Below are 25,389 nucleotides of genomic sequence, written 5' to 3' on the forward strand. Positions count from 1 at the left end.
GATGTGGGAATGGCTGTGTTCGCTCGTTGGCCCATGGAGTGGCTGCAGCGTGGTGCGCAGGTGTGGGGAATGATCGGATCTGGCCTCCTCATGTACAACAGCTACGGTGGCCGGGCGTGCGTCATGGTTGTGGTCGATGGTCTTCAAAGGGTGGTGGTTGGCTGAACGCAGCTCTGATCCGCTCGGGGCCTTCAGCAGCATCGATGAGATTGTGCAGTGACGGCGGTTGTCTAGCCCGACGCATGTAGTTGCTGGGATCATGGAAAGTGGTGGCAACAACACATAACGGACTTCAATGGTGGTGCTTCTCAAGTTCCCAATCTCGAGATCCAAGGTGAAAACCTTAGACTGGCCCAAGATGGTTATACCTAGCAATGGCGATGTTCTTGCATCATAACCTTGTTGAAGGCATTGCTCAGATATGCTCGGACTGGTTCTTCAGGGTGAAAACTTAGAATTTGGCCTTTGGCGGTCGGATCCGGCAATGGCAACGTTTGAGCATTGTTTCCTTCCTAAAGGCATAGTTGTTGAAGAACATCCTTGTGCTTGTGCTATCATGAAATGGTTGGTGCGGATATGGTCATTGTTTTAGTTTGTTAGGTTTTTTTCTTGCTTAGGCATAGCATTGATCTTATATGAGTCTGCTATTTGCCAACGGGTTTTGTGTGTGTTGGTGTTGATTTTGTACATCCTAGTTATGCAAAGGTCGGGTGTGTACTCATTGTGTTTGCATCCATTTGATGCTCATCTCGAGTCCATAAAATCCATCTTTTATCGAAATAGCACACCATCATGATGATGCAATTGAGTCGTATCTTTAAATGTGCCTAACAAAATTGCAAAGTTCTGGGAAACAAAGCACGAGAATGCAAAAATCATGAATAGTTTACAAAAGGTGTTCATGAATGAACCTAACATTTCACGATCAAACATTGACCAACATAATCATGTTACTTGATGCATTGTAGAATCTGAAAGGACTCGTTGTTGAAAAATTAGTCATAATTACTCGATGCTTCCTAATTTTTAAGACCTCACAATCAATCAAGGTCTCCAGTTTAAAATTGGCTCGTCTGATTTTGACCCAATCAACAATTTTACAATGAGCACTCTCACTCATCCTTTTAATTCACTATGCTTCCTAACTTTCAAGATCTCCCATTTGATTGAGGAATAAATTTTGGATTAGGTTCACATTTTGACCGGGTTAACGACTTTCCAAACCAATTGGCGACAATTGGTATATAAAACATATCAATCTCATGCATTGTAACGCCCTCGATGCGGCTATATCTCCCACGTGTTGAAGCACGACTTAGAGGCATAACCGCATTGAAAGCAATGTCGCAAGTGAGGTAATCTTCACACAACCCATGTAATACATAAGGGAAAAAGTTACATAATTGGCTTACAATCGCCACTTCACACAATACATGAATAAAGCATTACATCATCCAAATACAATCAAGGTCCGACTACGGAACCAAAATAAAAGAAGAACCCCAAATGCGACAAGGTCCCCGATCGACCCCAACTGGGCTCCACTACTGATCAACTATAACGAAACAACATAAAGGACAAGATCTTCATCGAGCTCCTCCTTGAGCTTGGTTGCGTCATCTGCACGGTTCAATGGCACCTGCAAGCTGGTTTTGGAAGTATCTGTGAGTCACGGGGACTCAGCAATCTCGCACCCTCGCGATCAAGACTATTTAAGCTTATAGGAAAGACAAGGTAATATGTGGAGCTGCAGCAAGCGACTAGCATATATGGTGGCTAAACATACGCAAATGAGAGTGAGAAGAGAAGGCAAAACACGATCGTGAAACTATGATCAAGAAGTGATCCTAGAACAACCTACGTCAAACATTACTCCAACACCGTGTTCACTTCCCGGACTCCGCCGAGAAGAGACCATCACGGTAACACACGCGGTTGATGCATTTTAATTAAGGTCAACTTCAGGTTTTCTACAACCGGACATTAACAAATTCCCATCTACCCATAACCGCGGGCACGGCTTTCGAAAGTTCAAATCCCTGCAGGGGTGTCCCAACTTAGCCCATCACAAGCTCTCACGGTCAACGAAGGATATTCCTTCTAGCGGGAAGACCCGATCAGACTCGGAATCCCGGTTACAAGACTTTTCGACAAGGTAAAACTAAACCAGCAACACCGCCCGAATGTGCCGACAAATCCCGATAGGAGCTGCATATATCTCTTTCTCAGGGCACACTCAGATTGTCTTAGGTACGGGTAGGCCAGCCCAGAGTTTCCCCTGGTGGCCACCGGCAGCTGACAGGTTGGACCAACACTCAGAGGAGCACTGGCCCAGGGGGGGTTAAAATAATGATGACCCTTGAGTCTGCAGAACCCAAGGGAAAGAAAAGGCTAGGTGGCGAATGGTAAAACCAATGTTGGGCATTGCTGGAGGAGTTTTATTCAAGGCGAACTGTCAAGGGGTTCCCATTATTACCCAACCGTGTAAGGAACGCAAAATCCGGGAACATAACACCGATATGACGGAAACTAGGGCGACAAGAGTGGAACAAAACACCAGGCATAAGGCCGAGCCTTCCACCCTTTACCAAGTATATAGATGCATTAATTAAATAAGAGATATTGTGATATCCCAACAAGTAAACATGTTCCAACAAGGAACAACATCTCCATGTTCCAACAAGGAACAAACTTCAATCTTCACCTGCAACTAACAACGCTATAAGAGAGGCTGAGCAAAGCGGTAACATAGCCAAACAACGGTTTGCTAGGACAAGGTGGGTTAGAGGCTTGGTTCAATAATATGGGAGGCATGATAAGCAAGTGGTAGGTATCGCAACATAGGCATAGCAAAAGAGTGAGCAACTAAGCAAGCAAAGATAGAAGTGATTTCGAGGGTATGATCATCTTGCCTGAAATCCCACAAGGAAGAAGAACGAGTCCATGAAGAAGACAAACTGATGTAGTCGAACGGTTCCTCACAAACGCGACGTTATCGGAACCAACCCGAAGAAGCCACACCGGAAAGAAGCAAACAATCATGGTAAACAACCACCACATAAGCATGGCATGATGCACAAACAATTATGATGCATGTCCGATTTAATGAAGCATGGCATGGCAAAGTGCACAAACAACACTACAAGTTAAGTGGAGGTCAATATGCAACGGGTTGCATATTGACGGAGCACCACATGACTTATTTAGTTCTCTCTCAGTTATGTACCCAACAATATTAAATGTTGTTAAGCATGTCAAGAGGTGAAACATAAAGGAATTATCTATCTAAACAATTTTAAATGGGGCCGAATATAACAAACAACAAATCTGGTAAATCCCCATATGCCTTAGTAATTTATTGCAACAACAATTTAAACATTTTAATTGTTGTTATCATGATGCGGATGACATGAACAAGTTTATGCAATTTTATGAAAAAGTTGGCATGAGCATTATGAAGCATTTGTCACTGTGGTGGAAAGGAAAAGGGGTGCCACGGCAACGGTAACGAAAACGGTGCCACGGCAACGTTCCGGTTCCGGTAACTCGATTGAGATACCGATGCAAAGGAGAAGTGTGCGGATGCGTGCAGAAGATGGTGGGGCGCTCCCGGATTCCAGGTGTCCCACGAGTTGGCGACAAGGAAACGAGTGACAATGGACACGGTGCAGACACGAGCATCTCAAACATCGCAAGCATTCGTTCACGGACGTCGTCTCGAGGTTATACCTTCGAAGCGTGCAAGCGGGACAGATTCAAGTTCGTAGAGGAAGTAGGCGTTCTCGCGACGGTAGAGGTTCTCACAAACTTGGCGACGGTAGTGGTACATGTTTATTGTTGCACGAGTTTCCATAGACGTTCATGTCATCGGTGTCATGATAGTCGTACTCGAGGTGGTCTTGGTGAAACCAAGGCCGACGGTGTACTTGGCGTAATCCGAGTCGACGGTAGTTGTATACGGCAATCTTGGTCGAACTTGGAGAGACCTCGGTAGTCGTTCCCGTTTGTCTTGGTACTTTTGGCGCCATCTTGGTCTTGGCGACGGTAGTGGTACTACCATGTAGACAGCCCCGGAACTTGATGCATCACCCTATGTAGTTGTACTCGGTGTCCTCGGGGTATTGGCGATAGTCATACTCGAACCGGTTCTTGACGAATCCTGGACGGTCTTGGTGGTTCTGGAGCAGGGCTAGCGCAAAGGCGAACGAGGCCGCTGGGACTTGAGGTATGTGTGACGTGCGGCTGCTGGCGAAAGGGACCCACACCGACGTGGTCAACGCGGGCTCGCGTGGCCTCCTGCGGGACTTGGCGAACAAAACAGAAACAGGGCAGCGACGACGCGGCTCCTGCGGTGGAGGTCAGCACCGATGGTGACGGGGCACCGGAGTTGGGTCCGGCCGTGACCTCGCCGGATCTTGGGACAAACAACGGAGGCGGAGGACTTGGAGCTTCGGACGTCTGCGCAACTGGAGCACGGGGAGGTGAAGCAGGCGGGAGCAGAGGAGAGGTAGAGGCGCCGGGCTCCGGCGACAGGATGGACGATGGCGATGGGGTCAGCGCGGGACGCCGGACCGAAGAGCGGGCGTCGCTCGGCGGCAGGGCCGGCGCTGGACGTGGCTGCCGGAGGGAGATCGGGCGCGGGCGTTGGAGACGGGTGCTCGCGGCAGGAGGGGATCGGATCGAGGCGCGATGGAAGGAGGGGCCGGCGCGGGATCCGGGCAGCAGAGGGAGGAGGCCACGGATCGAGAGAAAGGGTTCGAGGGGAGATCGAGGACATGGGAGTCGGACGGCGCGACCATGCGGTGCTCTCCTGGCGGCGCTGGGAGGAACGAAAAAGGAGGAGGGGTTCGAGGGGAGATGTGGGTCGAGGCTAGGTTAACAGGGCGGGATGGGCCTGGGGCGACTGGGCCTTAGAGGCCAGCCCAATTGCTGCTGGTGCTGGGCTGCATTGCTGCCGCTAGAGCTGGGCTCTCCCTTCCCCCCTTATTCCTTCTATTCACAATTTCCTCAAACAGAGAATAAGTGGGAAAAGCTCAAAGATAAAGCGAAGGCGTGAGAGAGATATGAGAATGTATCTGGAGTCCTTGCATTATGCACAATTTGAAAAAAAAGGACTCGGCAAATATTATAGATAGAAAAATAATTCAAGTTTGAATTAAATTCAAACTTGAGCCATTTTTAAACCCTACAAAAACAAGTCCAAAGGATCTGAAAATTGGAGGAAGTGGTCCTGGCACGGTCTAGAATTTATAAGAAAAGAATGGACACTAAAAGAGAAGGGGAAAATGGGACTAGCAAAAGACAGAAAATATAAGGAAAAGAGAAGGAGATGATGCATGGGACGAAGGCATGGGGAAAATATTTTGCAAGTGTGTCAAGGTAATTCCACACGAATGGAATATTTTATATAGCTCCCTACTATCGGGAGGGTATGTTATAAAGAGAAGTCACTCTTCCCTCGATTTAAATGGATCGAAGATTCACACAAATTATTTAGTTGAGATGCAAAAGATTATGACATGATGATATGATAACAAGATGCAATGCAAAAAAAAAATTAAAAGAGCAGGCACAAATGAAAACACACGGAGAAACCCGGAACATAAGAAAGTCTTCTCGAGCATCGGTCTCGGGGCGTCACATGCATTCTCTCACCACCAAGAAAGAAAAGCAACACCATGTGATACTGTAGCACCAATATAGTACATGCAATCACCGACGTAGAAAATTTCACCACATAAATGTGGATTGGTTAGCACTTAACATAGAATACACTGCGAAAGGCTCATCAAACACCACATTATAAATAGAGAGAAAACACACTCCACCATCTCCCTCACTAATCAAACCAAATATTCCCTCAATTTCAAAATATAAGGTGTTTGAAAAGTCAAATTCCTTTTACTTTGATCAAATTTAGAGCCAAAAATATCAACATCCATAATACTAAATATATATAATATGAAATTATTTCATGATGAATCTAATGACGCCGATTTGATAGTATGAATATTGATATATTTCTGTACATATTTGATTAAACTTAAAGAGGTTTGATTTTTCAAAAAAAATACACATGATATGTTGGAATAGAGGGAGCAATTTTTTTATGAAAATCCAACAACACCAACGACACAACAAAGCGCATCCACCCCTTCTTGTTGGTGTTGACGCTTGAAAAGACAGTGTTTTCTCTCAAGATGTGTGATGATTACGAAGTGTTATTTGTTCGAGACGTGTGATGATTACAGGGTGTTATTTGTTTGTTGAGATCAAGTCAGCAAATAAACAAACGAATGTCCAAATTTAAAATTCTAGCTACATTGGTAGCGTGCATTTTTAATTCAAGAATGGTAGTAGTTCAGTAATTGTATTGATTTTGAACACATCGCTTCACACATTTGCATTACATCGAATTATTTTTCTACCAAGTTATGCATTAGATTACGAGATGTAGTTGAAACAAAGCTTTGAACTCGATTTGCACTTCATCCTTTATCGAGAAAAAAAGGCCAAGGATTCAATCCAGCCACATGTTCCCGTACGAATTATTTTTCTACTGTGGCCAATTGTGCTTCCCTAAGATTGCCCAACACACTGCAGGCTTGCTTCTTTGCAATACCACCCACCGTATAGCTTCAAATCATGTCTGACTTTTTTTTTGAGAATGTTATTTCAATTTGCAAAGAGAGCCTTGGCTCAATGGTTGGGCATGCGGTTGTGCAGCCTAACGATCCGAGTTCAATTTCTAAAATTGACAGGTGATGCACAGGGGTTTTCCCCATTATTGAGGATCAGGTTTGATGTGTGGTGGAACCACTCATAAAAAAATATCTTGATATTCATTTAAAAAAAATCTGAGGACCATGTTTATCTTGGTACTCATACTAAAAATGATCGTATGCATCCTTAGTTGGTGCAGAGGCTGGGGAAGTGAAATTCTCCCCTATTTTTAAGAGATCCCATCCCGTCCCGTACGTTTCCCTCCCGAGCCGCCACCCGCGTGGGCGACCGGGAGGCCCCAGATCCCATCGTCGCCGAACCTCCCCCACTCCTCCTCTTCCTCCCTCGCCGCCGTCCAAGGGCGCGGCCAGGTGAAGCCTAGCCGTCGCCGGCGGCGGCGGGGACTCGGGCCCTCTCGCTCGGGTGGGGCTGGCGTGGGCCGGTCGCCACGGCGGGTGGTGGCGGCGCCGGTGACGTCAATTCCCTGTGGCAGGAGGCCTTGCGATCTGGTGCCTCGCGGCCGCCAGGGACGGCGGCGGCGTGACCGGATCGGTTCACGGCGGCGTGGCCGGATTGATCGCTGGTCAACCGTCGGCACGGTGGTGGGTGCGACTCGTCGGCAGCTGGGCAGATCCGCAGGATTCTACCCTTGTCTGGCCCTTGACAGCGCGGACAACTACGGGGGAAACCCTATATCTCCTTGGGATCGAGCGATGGCGGCGCTTTTGCGGCGTGGTCCCTCTTTAGGGCATTGTTTTGGAGTTTGCTACGGTTGAAGGGACCAGCGACGTCGGCGCACGTCTGGTGGAGCAACTGCCGATGAAAATCGCACCGACTACGGTCATGGCGGACGATGGCGGCGTCTTAAATGTCGTGCCCTTGTCAAGGCATCGTCGTTGCAGTCTGCGTCATCAGGCTCGGGATGCTCTGGGGGAAACCCTAGATCTGGGTCTTCCGGATCGGACGATGATGGCGTTTTATTGCTTTCCCTCCTGAGGGCATCGTTTTGGAGTAAGTGCTGGCTGGGGGGTGGTGCAACAGTGCTTCATCTCACACATCGATGGCGGCGGATATCGGCGGCATGGCATTGTGGAGGCTCGGCGTCCGATCCACGGAGATGGACTCGCGCAGGAGGAGGTTGCTGTCTGGCGTCATGGTGACGTCGATGGCAAAGTGGCCAGACAAGGTACAAGCCTCAATATGATCTGAAGACGTACCTATGGAAGATGGCGGCGGCGACACACGAATGCGTCTGACCGGATTGTGCCCCAGACCCGGTATGTGGCTCGGCTGGGGCTTCCAAATATGTTTCGGCTTCCGGCTTTTGATGTTAGGCTTAGGTGAGTGGTTTGGGTAGTGGCGCAGCTAGCACCCATTCATCATTTTGGATAGGAGTAGTGGCATGTGTTGACAAGATGGTGAATTCACGCACATTGTTGTAATACTTTGTAAGGTCCTCGAGAATAATCAATAAAATGGCCGTATGCATCTCCCAGATGTAGAGGCTGGGGGTCATCCTTCTTTTTAAGAAAAAATAAAGTTATTTCAATTTGCCATTAGTGGTGCTATAAACGCGTACACACAGAGTGCAAAAAGAAATGATACTGAAAGGCCATGTCCCAGTTTGAAGTTACTGCTCAACAAATACGGGTAAGGAAATTAACAAGTGAACAATACATGAAGGAGTACATTACTAGACTTGGTCGATAATGATCATCCGAGCTCTGAGCTAGTTCGTACTACTTAGAAGAAGCATGTAGAGACGCTTTTCTCTCATTCGACACCACGGCCTGACCACGGTTTAGCAGCCAGAAGCAGAGGCGTCTTCAGGCGCACGGAGAGCCCGTGCAGCTCGGTCATGTCCACGGGCGGCTTCCTCCCGCCGGCTAGCTCCCAGTCGAAATGGTACACCAGGCTCGCGAGGGCCAGCTCGTTGGACGGCATGGCGAACTTGACCCCGGGGCAACCTCTCCTCCCGGCGCCGAAGGGCAAGAACGCGAAGTCTTGCCCCATCTCGTGGGTGTACTCCAAGAACCTCTCCGGCACGAACTCCTCGGCGCGGTCGCCCCACGTCGCCGGGTCACGGCCGATGGCCCAGGCGTGGATCAGCACCCGCGTGCCTGCCGGGACGTGGTAGCCGAGCAGCTGGGTGTCCTCGACCGTCTCCCGGGGCAGGAGGAGCGGCGTGGGAGGGTGGAGCCGGAGGGTCTCCTTGACGACGGCCTTCAGGTAGCGTAGATCCGGCAGATGATCCTCGGTGACGTGGCCGGCGTCGCCGACGGCCGTGCGGACCTCGTCCTGGAGCTTGCGCATTTCTTGCGGGTGGTTGATGAGCTCCGCCATGGCCCATTCCAGCAACGTGAACGTTGAATCCGTGGCGGCGGCAAGCATGTCCAGGATGATGGCCTTGATGCCGTTCGTGTCGAGCTCGTTGGCCCCTAACAGCACGTCCACGAAGTCACGCTGGTCGTTGTCCCCGGCGCCGCTCTTTTGGCGATGGTCCGTGATGACCCGCTCGAGCAGTCCATCCATCTCCTCGAACGCGCGCCTCGTCTTCCGCTCCAGTCCCGTCAGGACGTCGACCCACCGCAGCCATGGCACCTTCTCCCCCATGGGGGCCGTGCCGAGAAGCTCCTCGATCTCGGCGAACACCTTCCTCAGCCTCGCTCCCCCCTCCTCGCCGTCGATCCCGTAGTCCGTGTCGCCAAAGGTGGCGCGAGAGATGGCGGTGAAAGAGTAGACGATGAGGTTGTCGCTCAGGTTCACGACGGTACCGGCGCGGCGCACCCGGTCGACGAGGGCGGCGACCTCCTGCCCCCGGACGCGCCTGAAGGACAGGAGGCGGTGCGGGTTAAGCATGTGGGTGACGCAGACGCGGCGGGCCTGGCGCCAGTGCTCGCCGTACGGCGCGAAGCCGATGCCGCCGGTGCCGTAGTAGAACCGGTCGACCATGAACAGCTTGGGGCGGCTGGCGAAGGCCAGGTCGCGGGTCTTCATGGCCTCCTCCGCGGCGGCCGCGGAGCACGCCACGACGGTGGGCACACGCCCGAGGCGTAGGTACATGACCGGGCCGTAGGACGCGGCCAGTGACCGGAGGCTCCTGTGCGGCAGGCTCCCGAGTAGACGAAGGTGGCCGAAGACTGGCAGGCTGGGCGGCGACGGAGGCAACGTTCCCCGGGCAGCAACATTGCTGCGCGTCTTGGAGACGAGGAGGGTGAAGAGGAGGAAGGCGAGGGTGGTGAGGACGAAGGGCGAGTTGAACAGCGCGACAACAAGCGGGACGGTCATCATGTCTGCTGCCTAGCCTAGCGCCCTAGCCTAGCTGCACTGGACGGAGTGTAATCGAAACGTACGAACTCCCGAACGAGAACCTTTTTGTAGCGATCGATTTTACTCCTTGCTAGTACGGTACAAGTTGTAGGCGCCACACCTGCAGTACACGGAGGAAGAGAGCCCGACTTAATTAACCCCTGCGTTTCGAGCATTACGGCATGGCTAAAGATCACCCGTCAACCACATCGCATGGTATCGGTGAACTTCCAACGGTACCAAACGCAGTTAAAGCATGTGAGCTGGTTCATCGCGCACGTTTCGTTTTTGAATACTGTGTGCACTGTAACGACCAGCACAACTGGGCTGTTTCCATAATTTAATTCCTACAATTGGAAATTCTTCAGAATTTGTATTCGAAAATAGGCAATCGCATGTTTCATATTCAGCGTGCATATTCAATCTACACAGGTTCAACCACCATTGCATAATTCAAATCACAATAGCATACATTCAAACATTACAGGAGCACCAAATTAAAACAAGGACCATAGCAGCATTAAAGAGACGAAAAACGTTGTGTTTTTTTAAGAAAGGCCATCATGGCTAGCTTTATTGATTAATCACTAGAGATACATCATCTACGAGCTTGCTCACCAGACAATATGAAGACTCGTCGGTCCAACTAGAAGAAACTTTATTACAATAACTAAACCTAGCTAGAACATGTGGCGCTTGATTTGATGATCGAAAACAATGCTTAAACTTGACCTTCTCAATCAAGGTAGGTCCATACATTCTGCAAATATCGCTGCCGCCGCGTCCTACCAAGTACTCTGACCGAAACAGCAGTTGATCACCGTTAGCGAGTCGGATTCCGCTTCAACTCGCTGGAACCCTAGGCTATTTGTCAAGTTTAGTCTGTCTCTCATCGCCATTGTCTCTGATGACATTGCGTCCGCTGCATAGGGGATAAAGTTACATTGAGCTGTGAGAAAAATACCTCGTTTATCTCTAATAATTGCTGCCGTAGCTCCAACTCCTTCGTCCGTAAAAAAGCCTGCGTCCACATTAAGTTTGACAAACTTTGGGTCCGGCTTCAGCCATCTTGCCTCCTCTGTCACAACTATCTTCGCCATGGCTTGCTGATAGTTGCTTGTGATCGCTAAGACCGAGAAAGACCATCTTACCAGTGTGGGTAACTCTCATTATGTGTTGTAAGGCGGCGTGTATACCAGAAAAACGTTGTGTTGTTGGTCTAGACGAAGAAGTTGAATGACCATATTGTGTGCTCCTTCATACCAAAGGCGCACATAACTTTAATGCAACCCCTTGTGATGATCGTCCGCTCATCCTTCACCATCTTGAGGAATACTTCTAATTCATTATAGTCATCAAGTGAAATATTTTAGTTTTGTTTGCGTCAGCACCAATCATGTTGTTCAAGGTAACCTTCAGTAAACTGGTTTGAGAATCAATATAATGAAAATATTCAGATATTGTTGCCTAAATACTCATTGTGGGCAGGAAAAAGAAAGTTCATAGTTTTTATCATCCTAAAGTTCACATGGTCTTGGATAAAACGTAAACAAAGAGTTTAATTGTCATCATCAGTGTCTCATACTTACCATCTTTCTTAGTTTCCTTAACTGATTTATGTTCATTAATATCTCATTGCCTTATGCATAAAAAAGGTCGAGGGGTGGATCTCGAGTGTGGATCTATACCTCTGACATATGTACACACATGCAAACAGTATGTATTACAAAGTAGATTGTAATTGCACAATGATTTAGTATAAGCCATTTGATGAAGCTAATCTCGATGGTACACTACATCTCCCATTATCGCCCCACATAAGTACAAACTGAAAGAAAATAAAACTGCCACACTATCATTAATAGATCGATTGTGAATATTTAACATCCCAGTAAGCCAACAAAGTTATTAAATATTAAAAGGCATGTTAACTACAACAGGTTTAACAGCAACCACATAGCCATTGAGTCTGATTTGGATAACTAAAGTGGATAGTGCATGTTTAAACATCACATTATGCATAACTGAAATAAACATAACATAGTTAAACATCGCATGGTATCAACTACTAGAGAAAGTAGGGTAATTAGCAAAAACGAACTACTACTCATCGCCGGAGATGATCACGGGCTCCTTGCCCTTGGAAGACCCCTAGGACAACACATGGATGATGTCCTCCCCGTTGCCGCACATTGGTTTCTTCCCCTTGGACGACCACCCTCCTCATAATCATCATCGTCATCGAAGCAAATGAGCTCTTCCTCGGCGAATGAAGAGCCTGGACCGCTGGTAGTTACTATGGTGTGTATAAGACATTCACCTTCCTCTACAGTCAAAGACATGAATAGTCCTATTGCTACAATCAAGAGCATATTTTTTTAAACACCCCATATATTAATTAATTAATAAAAAGGTTATTACAATCATGCGTTATAGCATACGCCATGCAGGGTGGGACAGAGTTAACACATCGGACCTACTACTAAAACTATATTTTGAAAAACTCAAACTTTGGAACAACTTGGCGATACTCAAAGACTTTCTTCAGATCAACGAGAGGGGATCTGTCAAGCTTTTCATTTGCAAGAAAAGAAGGTACAAAAGCATAGTCATTCTCCAAAATAATAGACTGGTTGAGGGCAATACCGATATAAAGTCCTGCTAGGCAGGCGTGGAGCTCTGCTTCATTGACACTGGTACACTGGCCAATAAAGTCCCATGAAGAAATGATAATTTCGCCAATCGAATTTCTAGCAATAACCCCCACACTAGTGGCATTAATACTAGCCACAAAACTAGCGTCAGCATTGATCTTGATATAGTCAGCAGGAAGCGATTTCCACACCACATGCTCTTTCACTAGAGCAAAATCCACAATAACACCTCTCACCTTATTCTTACCTTTGTTGCAAGAATCCAATGGAATAGAGTCATGATTGGCTGTGTAAGAGGACCAATAATTTTCCAAGAAGTTTGCCAAGTTAGTAATGGACTCCTTACCCGTTCTGAAAATTAAGTCATTTCTTAGATGCCAAAGCTCGCCAAAAAAGGAATAAGATTTGCTCCCGCTGCTGCAAGTTCAACTGATCCAACAAACTCGAAAGCCAATTCGGTTCCAATCAAGAGCATATTTTGATTCACCATTTAGGGTCAGTTCTTTTGGGCGGCTTAAAAAATAAACTGCCTCTCCCTAGCTAAAAATTTAGTTGCCCCCTAAATATGTCGAGACTTCTAAATTAGTTATCTCATTACGATTTTAGAAGCCCGAATGAATAAGATAGGCGGTTTATGAAAAAACCTATGGAAGAGACGGCTTATTTTGTAAGCCGTCAAAAGAATTGGCCCTTAATCCATTATAAATATATGAAGTATACCATGATCAACAAAACCATGAGTCGGGCCATGATTAACAAGTTTAGAAAGCTTTAGATAAGCATTCTCCTAGCCTCTGGGTGAAGTTCGCCATCTCCTGCCGGAGTTGAGCCATCTTGAAGACTTATCAAGTTTTTCTACAGGTTTCATGAGTCTTCCTTCGGTAATCTCTTGAGGTAGTCTCACAAATACGGCCTTTCAGAGTGTGTAGTTAATCTGTGTGAAATAATGAGCATCTACAATAATAATGCATAAAAATTAGTCAAGATATGCCGGATTTAGAACCGACATTGATGCTTTCATTGAAAGCATATTAGGTGTTGCCACGGAACGATGAGATCTTCAACCCATGCCAAATAAGGTGTTCTTTTTTCAGTTAAATTTGTTCCTCGTCAATTATTTTTTGTGAGAATTATTCCTGTTGGTTTGCATGGAGTTTTTGTTTACAGTTCGTGTTGATCTTCCCTACTCTGCCGTTCCAATCTATTAGGTGGCGTCTGATGTCCGGTGTCTTCATGTTAGGTGTTCTTTTTTCAGTTAAATTTGTTCCTCGTCAATTATTTTTTGTGAGAATTATTCCTGTTGGTTTGCATGGAGTTTTTGTTTACAGTTCGTGTTGATCTTCCCTACTCTGCCGTTCCAATCTATTAGGTGGCGTCTGATGTCCGGTGTCTTCATGTTAGGTGTTCTTTTTTCAGTTAAATTTGTTCCTCGTCAATTATTTTTTGTGAGAATTATTCCTGTTGGTTTGCATGGAGTTTTTGTTTACAGTTCGTGTTGATCTTCCCTACTCTGCCGTTCCAATCTATTAGGTGGCGTCTGATGTCCGGTGTCTTCATGTTAGGTGTTCTTTTTTCAGTTAAATTTGTTCCTCGTCAATTATTTTTTGTGAGAATTATTCCTGTTGGTTTGCATGGAGTTTTTGTTTACAGTTCGTGTTGATCTTCCCTACTCTGCCGTTCCAATCTATTAGGCGGCGTCTGATGTCCGGTGTCTTCATGTTTCATGGGTGGTGGTCAAAGAGACGCACACACACGCGGATCTAATCACTCCTCAATGTGCATCAACTGGTGGTAGTACCTGTTGATTCCTTGGAGTCGAGTACTACTAGTAATAATCCATCTTGATCTAATTAGTCAAGAGTCCATCTCGATCCTGTTTATTTATTGATTCCTCCTTACGTGGGAGTCTAGTACTACTAGTCGAATGCCCGTGCGTTGACACGGGCTCTTGAAATATTTTGTAAGAGTTATATAAAGATAATGCATGTTAAATTTTACACATACAAACAATATAACACGGACACAATTAATTAATAATTGAAGTCCACTTCACTTGCAATGTCCACGAACTTGGTTTTCTTGGAGGCAGACATGATTATTTTGATGAGCGTAATATCTCTAGGGATACAAACATAGTCTGTCGACATGATACAAAAATGAGCCAAATTAGTAAACAAAATGAGCCAAATTAGTTGAATACAAAAGGAAATATGACAAAGAAAAGATCAATAATAATATTGAAAAATACCTTGTACGATAACATTGAAATTGGCATCCTTTTTTTTGGTTTGTTATGTGATATCACCGCTTTCACATCATTATGTTGTAAAAACTCGTGAATTTTTGGCCCTTTTCAACGGTGTCTCTTTGGAACCTTTATCGATGGATTCTTTTTGTGCATCTCCAAAATACATATCTATCTCTCCTATATTCTGAAAAAAATATAAAAAATACACCTTTTTGTATTATCATGTATCACTTTCTATCTCCGATGAAATATAAATGAAATTTTCTACTGCATCATATAAATAAAAATATATAATGTATAATAAAAATAAAAGTGAAACTAACACAACTGTTTTATGTTGTAAAAAAGAAAACCTTTTTCATATTATTAAAAAAAGATGTTGCATTTCTCTTGGGGAAAACAACCAACAATGATGTTCATATATAAATAAGTAGTCATCTAAACTTTCTTAAATCATTTTAAATTATTTATATACGCTATGGAAAATTGTCCAACAAAAGATAAAAACATGCAAGCAAACCAACATAAACCAAGTATATTCGGTTTCTTCTCTCAATATTTTTGTGATACTCTCAATATATCTAGTAAGTATAAAAATATTTATTTGTATGAACCATGTTTAATGTATAATTATATATATACTTTAAATTTTTTGTGAGGTATATATATACTTTAATTATCTATATTTTGTCGTAGAGCAAACGTTGCTGATCCAAGGCCCAAATTAGCTATCCAGCACGGCCCTACCAGCCCCCAATCTATAACACCTAAAAAAAGGAATTCTCAGAAAACAAAAGTTTGTTTCATTCGGCACCAAACGGAACGCTACCTTATCCCCCAGTACTCTCTCGGTCTCTCCTCTCCTCTCCACTCACTCAACCTCTCTCGCTCCCGGTCTCCCCTCCCTCCCCCCGGCGCATCCGCCGCGCGCGTCGATGAGCTCCTGCCGCAACCGTGCGACTCCGACCATCGACCACCGCATTTGTTGCATGCATCGGCAGTTGCCGCGCGACGAAGATCGCCGCTGGTCCCGCAACAGCCTCGGCTGGAGGAGGACGATAGGTCCATGGCGAAGGACGCTCAAGTAAGAGGAGCGGCCCCAATGGTGGCGGCCTCGAGCACCGGGATAAGTGTAGGCTGGGGATGCAGGAGAGGTGCAGCGCGGGGCTCGGGGCTCCGCCGAGCTGGGTGCGGCGCGCCGCGACGACGGACGCAGGGACTCATTGATCCGGGCGCTGGTGCTCAATCCGGTCCCGTTCCGGCCGGATCCGCGGCGGTGCTCATCTCCGGCGAGGTGGCCGGTGACTCGCGGGCCGACGGCGGCGCAAGACCACGGGAGGAGCTCATCTCACGCGAGGTCCTGTTGGCTTCGGTTGCCGGTGGCTTACGCAGGGGTGGCGGGGGTCCAGCATCATGGAGGCTCTTCGAGGGTGAGGAAGCAGACGGCGACGATAACTTTGAGGCCGGCGGGGGCACCGTCTCCGCGTTCAATGGTCGTGGTGAACGTCGTGGGCTCCAACGCGGCCGCCGTTGGCTCTATCCCCTACCGGTAATTCTCCCTTAATTTTACCCCTTGAAATTGCCATGATTATCCCAGGGAGAGGCACAACCTTTTTCTTTTTGAGATTCAGAGTAGTAAAGCTACTCTGCTGAAACCACAAATTCAGAGATCATAAGCGGGCGGAGGCAGTCCGGTACGTCCGCAATCCTCTCCTGGTGTTCTGAATTCTTGGCCAACGCTGCAAGCTCATCAGCAAGGGCATTGCACAATCTCCCCACGCTACTGATACTATGATCCGAGAAGTTTGTTAGTGCTAGCTTGCTTGATGTCTCTTAGCAGTCCATAGCAGGGGGAGAGGGACTGCTTCCCTGTCATCAGTTCCTTAATCCGAATTTGGCAGTCAAGTTCCAAAATCACAGGGCCCTATAGATCCTTGAGAGCATGCAACCCAATGAGGGCTGCTTTTGCTTCGGCCTCCTCAACACCCGCGACAGCACCTGCAGAATATTCAGAATACCTCGCAAGAACTACACAACATTTAGATAGAAATAACAACATGCCCTCTGCCGTCCCTTGCGACGGCACCTGCAGAATATTTACCCTTTTGCTCCAAGTACGAGGCTACAGAATTTAGTTTGATTGATCCCAAGGCCGGCTCTGTCCAATGCAAGTGCTGCGTGGTGGGGCAGCGGGGCTGCTGTACCACAATTGCACCCACACCTTTTCCTGCTTCATGATCGCCACTCATTGCCGCTGATTTAAATTCTTCAGAATACCTCGCAAGAACTGCACAGATTCTATAATCGATTCTTTGCCCACACTGCGAATGCAGTCCTCACGCAGGCACAACCTTTTTTGTGGTATTCATACAGATCAGTTTGTATATACTTTGCAGATTGCTTGGCAATTTTTGTATCTATTCATGTGACTGTCATAGTGGGTTAGTTTCCGATGCTTGACAGATGAATTATCTATATATTTTTCGGTCCAACAATTCAGTGCGCTCTTAGCGCTTTGATGTCTTTGGTTTAATCGCAAAGTGTGTACACTTGGTATCGGTTCTGTCAAAATGAATACAACAATAACTTGGTTGGAAAAGGAACTACAACATAGCAGTGGGCACTCAGGGAATATCAATGCACAAAAGGACACCATTGTTAACACAAAACAAAGTTCTTCTAGTACCTCAACAAAAATGCAACCGATCCTCTAGATTTCAATAGAAGGACTCTGAATTTATGTCACTCTGAAAGTCACATCTCTCCATCTCCATAAACAAATCATATCACAGGAACATACATCTAGTATGGAACTTCAGACAGGGAAATAGATTGAATTAAATTCCAATCCGGGTGGCAGCCACCTCTGAGATATCCACCCTTACAAACGACCAATCCTCTGATTATTGTTGTTGCAAACTGCACTAAAGAGCTTTTTGAATGGCATGGTCGATCAAAAGGCCCTGGAAAAATATCCCAAACAATATCGATAGATTGATGTGCAGACGTGAACATATTTAAAGGGCGGGGAAGACGAACCAGCAGTAGTCTTCTCTGTGATCATTTGCGTAGCCACCTTCTTGACCTCATCTTCTGTGAGCATCCCATCAATGTTCATGTTCCACCTGTTAATGTGAGACACCCAAAGGATTTTTTTTATCAGTATGTTAGATTGACTTAAACTGAACATAGCTTAGTCCAAGATGTGGTCAGTAATCTCCGTCTAGACCTCTCTGAGCCGATCCTTGTTAATGCCTTCATCCGGCTCAATGTTCCTCTGCCTCGACATATCCCGAACAGCTTGTCAGCAAACTCCTTGGAGTTCTCCATGCCTTGGATCTGAGAAGCATGCCCAATAGAAAATTTAACAATTAAATGGCACTGCAAAAGTAATTAGAAAGTATAACACATTGGCACAATTACTCTATCATGAAACCTGTAAAAACTTAGTTACTGGACGGGCATACAAACTGAAAATCCTACTGTTTTATATAATCTTCACATTCCATTCATCAAGCAGATAGTAGCAATCATTCTAATAAATTGAATCAAAACTTGGAGACTCCCAATTACGAAAAGCACAAGCGTTGAACAAATTGAAAGTTAAGTTGGCTGAGATGGTTGTGCCCTCCAATTGCAGTCTGATGGATCGTGGGTACTATTACCCTTGTTCGCAACATATTTTTCTCAATCCCCACCTTTGTTTTCCGCCATCAATCATTAAAAAATCAGGAGTGCGGGCAATCAAGGGATTTGGCGGGAGTGTGGGCGATCACTGGATTAGTGGGGACATAAGCAAACAAGGAATAAAAAGGCAGTTCGAGCGGACGTACAACCAACATAGGATTCAGATCCAATGGCAAAGGATCCGTTCGGATCTATTGCAAAATTCCTGTGTTTAGATTTTTTGTGTTTTTGTATAAAAATATTTTATATATTAATATTAAACATATATAAACAAGAGTGGAACAACGAACTATTTTTTCCACCCACACAGCCTTGCCCCCTCCTAAAAAAAGTCTTATCCCCTAAAAAAGCATGCTTATCCTCGATGCACAGGACATCGGCTAGTTCCTCTCACTCTCTCCCCCTCATAGCCACTCCAGTCGATGGCGCCCCTCCCATCGACGGCGTCGCCCGACCCTTCCTCTCCCCGCCAGGGCGTTGCCCCGCCATCTCTCCTCCACGCCACAGCTCCGCCCGCACAATCCTCTCCCTGCGACGGCGTCGCCGGCCTCCTTCTCTCCCCGTCAACATCTCACGCCGCCGTGTCGACGCCAATCCCGCGCGCCCGCCGGTCTGGCATCCTGGGCAGCCAGAACCAGATGGTAGTTGCAGAAGGGCTCACGGCTCTCCGTACATGCCGGCCACGTAGCTGTACCGTCCGGATGTGGGTGGGAAGACCACGGCGCCCTTGTCGTCGAGCCCTGTCTTCTACCCCACTCAAACTGCGCTGAGCACAGTCGCGCTGCTGCCTCGTCGATCTCCATGATAGGCCACCCCAGGCCGATAGGTATTGCACCAATGTAGCCAATTAACCTCTGAATTTCCAAAGTGTAGAATACTTCTTTTCATGCCTTCATATTTTTGGAGAATACAATGTTGTTCTGAAGTACCACCAGGCTAGTTCAGAAAACTGGTGTCAGTTATTTGCGCAATGTATTCACATATGCCTCTTCTACTGTACAATGTTCTTTTTCCTTGTGAGCTATTGATCGCAATGTTTGACTAAAATGGATTCAAGGATATACATAAGCATATGAATGCAGACATACAGATGCATTATCCGGAAAAAGAAAGATTCAGAAGTATTAGAGATGCCATCTGTTGAAGCTAGACATAAGTACCTGAAATACATTGGAGCCATGCTCTTCATGATATAATAGACAGCTATGTATCATCTTCCAGACACAACTAAAATTTATTTGCTAAACAAGCAGGGCATTACTCAAGTGAGCTGATGAAGTAAGAGGAATCCAGAGGCGTGGGATTTGCACTGTGTATCATTTTAAGCATGGTTGGCCGCATCGTTGGCTCCTCTTGAAAGCACATGTACTACTTGCACCAAGAGGTAATTTCCAGTTAAATTCTCTCCCTTACCTTAGTTAATAGCCTGGGTTAAAACCGTAGTTCCTGTTGTTAGCTAGATTTTTTTGTGCTAACACCATTGTGTTTAAGAACATGTTGTGATGTTCATTCTGATTTGTATATAATTTTTGTATTTCTGCAGCAAGAATTTAACAGTAGAAAAGCCGTATCAACTATATGTATGCCCCAATGAGATCAACAACAAAAAATTATGCTCGCAATTACCTGGCACGGGCACTGGAGTCATTTGGGAAGGATGCTCAAGATTAGGAATGTCACCAAGAGGGGCTCGGCTAGAGTTATCACCAAGAGGGGATCGGCACAGATTTGTCGCCTCCATATCTTCAAGCGTCATGGTCTGTCGGCGCTTGTAACGAAATAAAATAAACCATTATTATTTCTGTGAACTGTACACATTAAATATATACTGGGCCAAAATCTAACTTTGAAGCATGCGATCAGGTTAGGCGAGATAATCTACATCTGCACTATTAGATTAGTACATTGTCATACTTTGCTTCAATGAAAAACACAGCATCAGTGATACAACTTTGTTTCACTAATTGATCAGTACATATGTTTTTCAACCATTAGGTTTTTGACCAGGTATATTTGTCTTGAATGGAAGGACAAACACAAAGAACCATTACATCAAGAAGCTATCAAGCTTGAGGGTCTCACATATTTTCACGACGCTTTCTGAAGTGTAAGTTACTAAGTTGAAATCTGTTCTCTCAGCACTATTTTATCATGTATGATATTTTTATTCTTTCTTTCCCAGAACTTATCTCTTTCCTTGTGTTGGAAATGATATTTTATATGGTTACTTGACGGTATGAGCCAGAGCTATTTCCTAGTCTGATTTCTCCTGGGTGTACTCTGCTTTCTGATGTCTGATTTGATGACAAGAATATTGTGTCGACGGTCAGCGCCTGGATTGTAAATTGGACTTGAAAGCAAATAGCTCTCTAGGCACGTAATGCAGATTATAACCCCAAGGTAAAATCATTAACCTAATGCATTCTTCATGATGTTGGCTTTTTCCCCTTACTGGGCCTGTGATGCTATATTTCCAAAAACATCCAAATTTTATCACTTTGGTAGCATCCACATGGCTTTGTGAATCCTGCTGTGTAGATGGTGGATAGCCTGGTAAAAGAGTAGAGACTTTGTACATGGGCTCTTTTGTGTACGTACCCTTCTGAATTTGTGCTCATTCGCTGAGAAATTAGAGAACAACAACTTACTAAATAGTTTTTGATCGAATGGTGACTTGAGACTCTCTACCTGACTACCTTTTAGGCTTTAGCATGACGGTAAAGGTAATTCAAACATGTAAACGGTCAACTAATAATATGAAGGTTTTTTTTTGCGGGTAATAATATGAAGGGTTATACCACAGAAAAGTCATTATACCTGGAAGCTGACAATCAAGCAATAACCTTAGGGATTATACAACTAAAGCATGCGTGACATCCACCTAAACAAAATTTAGACATGTACATTGCACACACAACCAATTGCTGCAGGTCAAATGTGATGTGAAGACGTGACTGCAAAGTTAATGTGTATGACCGCAAGAAACAAGACCATAATGTATATAACAATAATAATAAAACAAAATGTGAAATACAAACCATCAATGCATCCACAGACGAAAAGAAATATGAATAGCTTACTCACCCCCATCGCTATTGGCGTCGATTTGTTTTAATTTAATTTTTGGGCTCCTTGTTTCCTGCATCCCACCGTAATTCTGTTTAGATGTATATATGCATGCACGCAGCACCAAGCATTTGCATCAATATGTTTCAGATGATGATTGTGCACATGCATACCTCGTTGGGATAAATCTACCCGTGGTACGCCACAGCAGCTGGAGGTTGGTCTGGCTCGCAGGGCCATCCGCTTGTGCAGGTAGCAGTCATACGTCCGCCGCTGCACAACCTCATTAGCGTTTTTTTACTATCTATCATTTTTCAAAGTCAGCAAACATCTTATACTGCTAGTAGGAGTATTTGACTGACTCACTCCGGCAGGAAAGGAGTGACATCAAACTAAAGAGAACCAAGTTGTGTCCAGAACAATAAATACGTCCAGAGAAATCTAGATTTGATGAGATTAGATGAGATGTGCACAGGGGTAGGAAGCTCACCACACCCACGTGAGGGGGGCAGGGTAGGAGGAAGCAGAGCCATGAGGGAGGGGGGCGGCGGCGGGGTTGGGTTGGGGTGCGGCGGCGGCTGCGACTGGAGACGGGAGATGAGGTAGGGCTAGCGAGGGATTGGTTCTGTCGCGACGGAAAACCCAGCGGAGGGGAGGTGGTGGACGGAACCAAAATAACCTACGAAGGTTAACCTATGGAAAAAAACCGGACGAAAATGATGGGATAAAAATTGATCAGCGGAGACTACCAACTGCTTTATTAGGAGTAGAGACTGGAAAAATAATACTCATGACTAGGAGATCGGGGTGACCCAGGCATGCATGACGACATCCGTTGTCGATTTCTCTTCAAATTGTTACGTCTGCCATCGAATAATTTAGATGTTATTTTTTCTCTTAGATCTCATAGGCTCGTCCAAGATTGATTTCGACCTTAGATTGGATCAAAGAATTTATACGTCGGACGCTGCTAAGCATCATGTTTTGCCGAACAGGTCGGCTCAGCGTTGGCCTTGTGCCCCACGCGATCCCGGGTCCTGAGCGACCCGAGCAGCCTGAAGCAGCCCAGGTCAGACAACGCGTGGGCAGGGATGATCATCTGCTCTTCTCTTTATTATTATTATTATTATTATTATTATTATCATCATCATCATCATCATCATCATCATCATCATCATCATCATCATCATTATTATTCAAGTAGTGTCTAATGATCCATTGTGCTGGTTTTCCTCACAATTATAGAGTATAACTACAAGTCCCAAGGTTGTTGCCGCTCCTGTTCTACCAAGCGTCGGGTGTTGTTGGAGCATCGTAATGATAGAGCTAGTTTGGTTTTACTTTCTTGTGAAACAAAGTACAATAGTACAATTCACAGGAGAAGATCAATCACACCCGCCCATGAGATGTAGTTTTCCAAAACTAGTATTAGTACTCTACGTACATATTATTACTGCTTCACGCGAACATTCAAGTGATATTTGTCCTTGATAAGATTGCTTAGTTAAAGTGCTCTTGAGTACTTTTGGGACTTTCATTGTACCGTTGTTCGTAAAAAAATCAATTGGTGACACAATTGTGCGGCGTTTGTGGTGTACCTAACCGTGTCCATACTACAACCGTCAATTCAAGCCGGACCCTTTATCTGTCGTCCGGCAAGCACTACTCCACAATATGCTCTGCTCTATAAATAAGGACCACGCGGTGCTAACATTATCGAGCGGAGCTTGTCGCCCAGGCTATATCCCTTTAACCCTTTTTTTACTCTGCTTAAATTAATTAAGTAGAGATTATATATATATATATTACTATTTTTTTATTACTTTCAACTGGCACTATTTTATGCTGCAGGTAATTGGCTTTGGCTCCGTCAAGCGTTCACCTCAGCGCGCCGACGTCGCCGTCCCGCCTCTGTCGACCAAGTTGTATTGTCACCTTGGCGCATCGCCTCGGCTAGACCGAAGGCTTCGACATCACTTTAGCGACCTACTCCGAGGGCTTCGGCGTCACTCTGCTGACCTGCTACGTCACCTCGGCTAGACTAGTGGCTTCGCTTTGACACATAGGTAGTGTTGTGATGTCGCTTCATCAAGCCGAGCTCTTCGCTCGGGCATATCAGGACCGACTTGGGGGCTGGGACCTCGACCCGCTACAAGCTCGGACCATGTCATCAACATCGAGCACATTAAGCAGCTAAGTCGCTTTTGTGCTCAAATTTTTAAAATTTATTTATTTTGGTTCAACCAAGCATTACATTTGTGTTAAACAAAAGGTTGCTTGTTAAAAAGTTAGTTGTTAAAAATGATGTTTGTTAAAACACTTTGTTTCCCATGTTAACTGGGGCTCTTAAATTTATATGAGTCGTTTTATAATAAATGTGTTTTCTTCTTGATCGTTGCAAACTCTTTTTCCACTACTCTTTTTTCCGACGCGAGTGTGTAGTCAATAGCCGGATAGTCTGATTTGTCTCTAAAGCCGCTCGAGTTCAGTTCACTGAACTAGCGTGAAGAGCACTACACGTTCAAGATAGGAGGTTGAAGCCGAAGGCTGACCCGCTTGAAGTCTGGAGATCGGATGTATCATGCTAAAGCACGACGAAAGCACAAACTAATTTTAAGACCAATTTTCAGATTGGCACCAAAAAACTTGATTTAGTTCGGGCGTAAAGTTTTTGCTAATTTTTTTGGGTTTTCCAAGCTTATGACACTTTTAACCTATTTGTGTGTCTCCGGCATAACACTAACAGTGCAACGCCAGACGCCTTTAAAGCATCGGCAATATCAATAGGGGGCTGCAGCTAAACCGAACCCACCAAAAGCCCATGTGCTCCATGGAGTCATCGGCAAAACGCTCTCGGATATTGCTTCATATGCATCGGTTTTGAATTGTGCCTTCGGCCAATAGTTGGGTTGCCCGGCTCCTGTGCTTACCCCTTACGCTCCCGATTGTTCGGCTAAGGGTAAAGCGAGAACCTCTGCGATTGTACTTCAGGTTTAACTCGTCAAGTAGCTCAGTGGAGAAAGCTGAAAACTGACTGTCACAATGAGCGCAAACTGGTCAGCGATCTGATGACCGTGTCAAAGTATACATCGATAGAGGTTACCCCATGTTAACGATGGCCTTTCATAAAATTGGCCGGAGTGTTAATGGTTTGACCTCAGCTGACGCCGAACACTAACGGGGGGCTAGTAACTAGCCTCCCAACTTTAAGCTCCTATGACTAAGTGAAAATTATAACTCCCATATTTGGTTGCCTCGTTTCCGCTAACTCAACCGCCTTCGGGCACCGAGACATCGGCTAAGGGTTGTCTTGTTAGTACGGAAACACCCTACAAAAGGGTGGAAGCCGACGATGGGCCACTTTCCGATTATAAACAGTCGCAATGGAGTCAAAATAATATACAACATAAAGCACTATCCTAACATGTGTTGAGGGCCCCTTGAGGCACCTCAGCACGATTACATCAGGACTCCTAGAGAGCCCAACATATCATTAGCATTTGTATTCAATATACGAGCGCTGCCTTTCGTAATCATCTTTATAAAGCCATAAATATATGCATCAATTTGACTTAAGATTTTGGCCAAGCTAAGCCTAGCTCCTGTGCTTTTCCCCTACGTTCCCGATAGTTTGACTAGGGGGTAAAGGGAGCACCTCTATGATTGTTACTTTCGGATCATCCAGGTTAGTACCTCGGACTG

The 25,389-nt window shown here is 45.7% G+C and overlaps 3 protein-coding genes across 40 annotated transcripts; 1 reads left to right on the forward strand and 2 right to left on the reverse strand.

The window, feature by feature from the left end:
- Window positions 1-8,436: 8,436 nt before the first annotated feature.
- LOC125529455 (cytochrome P450 71A1-like) lies at window positions 8,437-10,014 on the reverse strand. The gene has a single exon (XM_048693900.1). The coding sequence runs from the start codon at window positions 10,012-10,014 to the stop codon at window positions 8,497-8,499; it is 1,518 nt and encodes a 505-aa protein (XP_048549857.1). The 3' UTR covers window positions 8,437-8,496.
- A 5,726-nt stretch (window positions 10,015-15,740) lies between these two features.
- LOC125506576 (translation initiation factor IF-2-like) lies at window positions 15,741-24,077 on the forward strand. 33 transcript variants are annotated; one of them, XR_007282711.1, is made up of 6 exons: window positions 15,741-16,483; window positions 19,875-20,005; window positions 20,165-20,484; window positions 20,617-20,728; window positions 20,804-21,939; window positions 22,683-23,279. XR_007282711.1 is itself a non-coding variant. In XM_048671367.1 (2 exons), exons 1-2 carry the CDS (start codon window positions 16,001-16,003, stop codon window positions 19,893-19,895), a joined length of 504 nt encoding a protein of 167 aa, XP_048527324.1. In that variant the 5' UTR covers window positions 15,741-16,000; the 3' UTR covers window positions 19,896-20,221. The 33 variants fall into 33 exon arrangements, 1 of the variants encoding a protein (XP_048527324.1); XR_007282715.1 differs by having other exon boundaries at window positions 20,629-20,728; XR_007282739.1 differs by having other exon boundaries at window positions 20,165-20,378; window positions 21,838-21,939.
- LOC125506675 lies at window positions 17,569-22,676 on the reverse strand. 6 transcript variants are annotated; one of them, XR_007282749.1, is made up of 6 exons: window positions 22,178-22,676; window positions 21,861-21,960; window positions 21,706-21,760; window positions 20,248-20,389; window positions 18,164-18,273; window positions 17,569-18,059 (listed from the first exon to the last, which is right to left on the reverse strand). XR_007282749.1 is itself a non-coding variant. In XM_048671434.1 (6 exons), exons 3-6 carry the CDS (start codon window positions 21,709-21,711, stop codon window positions 17,737-17,739), a joined length of 363 nt encoding a protein of 120 aa, XP_048527391.1. In that variant the 5' UTR covers window positions 21,712-21,760; window positions 21,861-21,960; window positions 22,178-22,676; the 3' UTR covers window positions 17,569-17,736. The 6 variants fall into 6 exon arrangements, 2 of the variants coding, with proteins under 2 accessions (XP_048527391.1, XP_048527397.1); XM_048671434.1 differs by lacking the exon at window positions 20,248-20,389 and having other exon boundaries at window positions 17,569-17,897; window positions 17,974-18,059; XR_007282746.1 differs by having other exon boundaries at window positions 20,248-20,380; window positions 21,861-22,676.
- Window positions 24,078-25,389: the final 1,312 nt, after the last annotated feature.

Source organism: Triticum urartu, chromosome 1 (assembly GCF_003073215.2).
Source record: "Triticum urartu cultivar G1812 chromosome 1, Tu2.1, whole genome shotgun sequence".
NCBI lineage: Eukaryota > Viridiplantae > Streptophyta > Magnoliopsida > Poales > Poaceae > Triticum > Triticum urartu.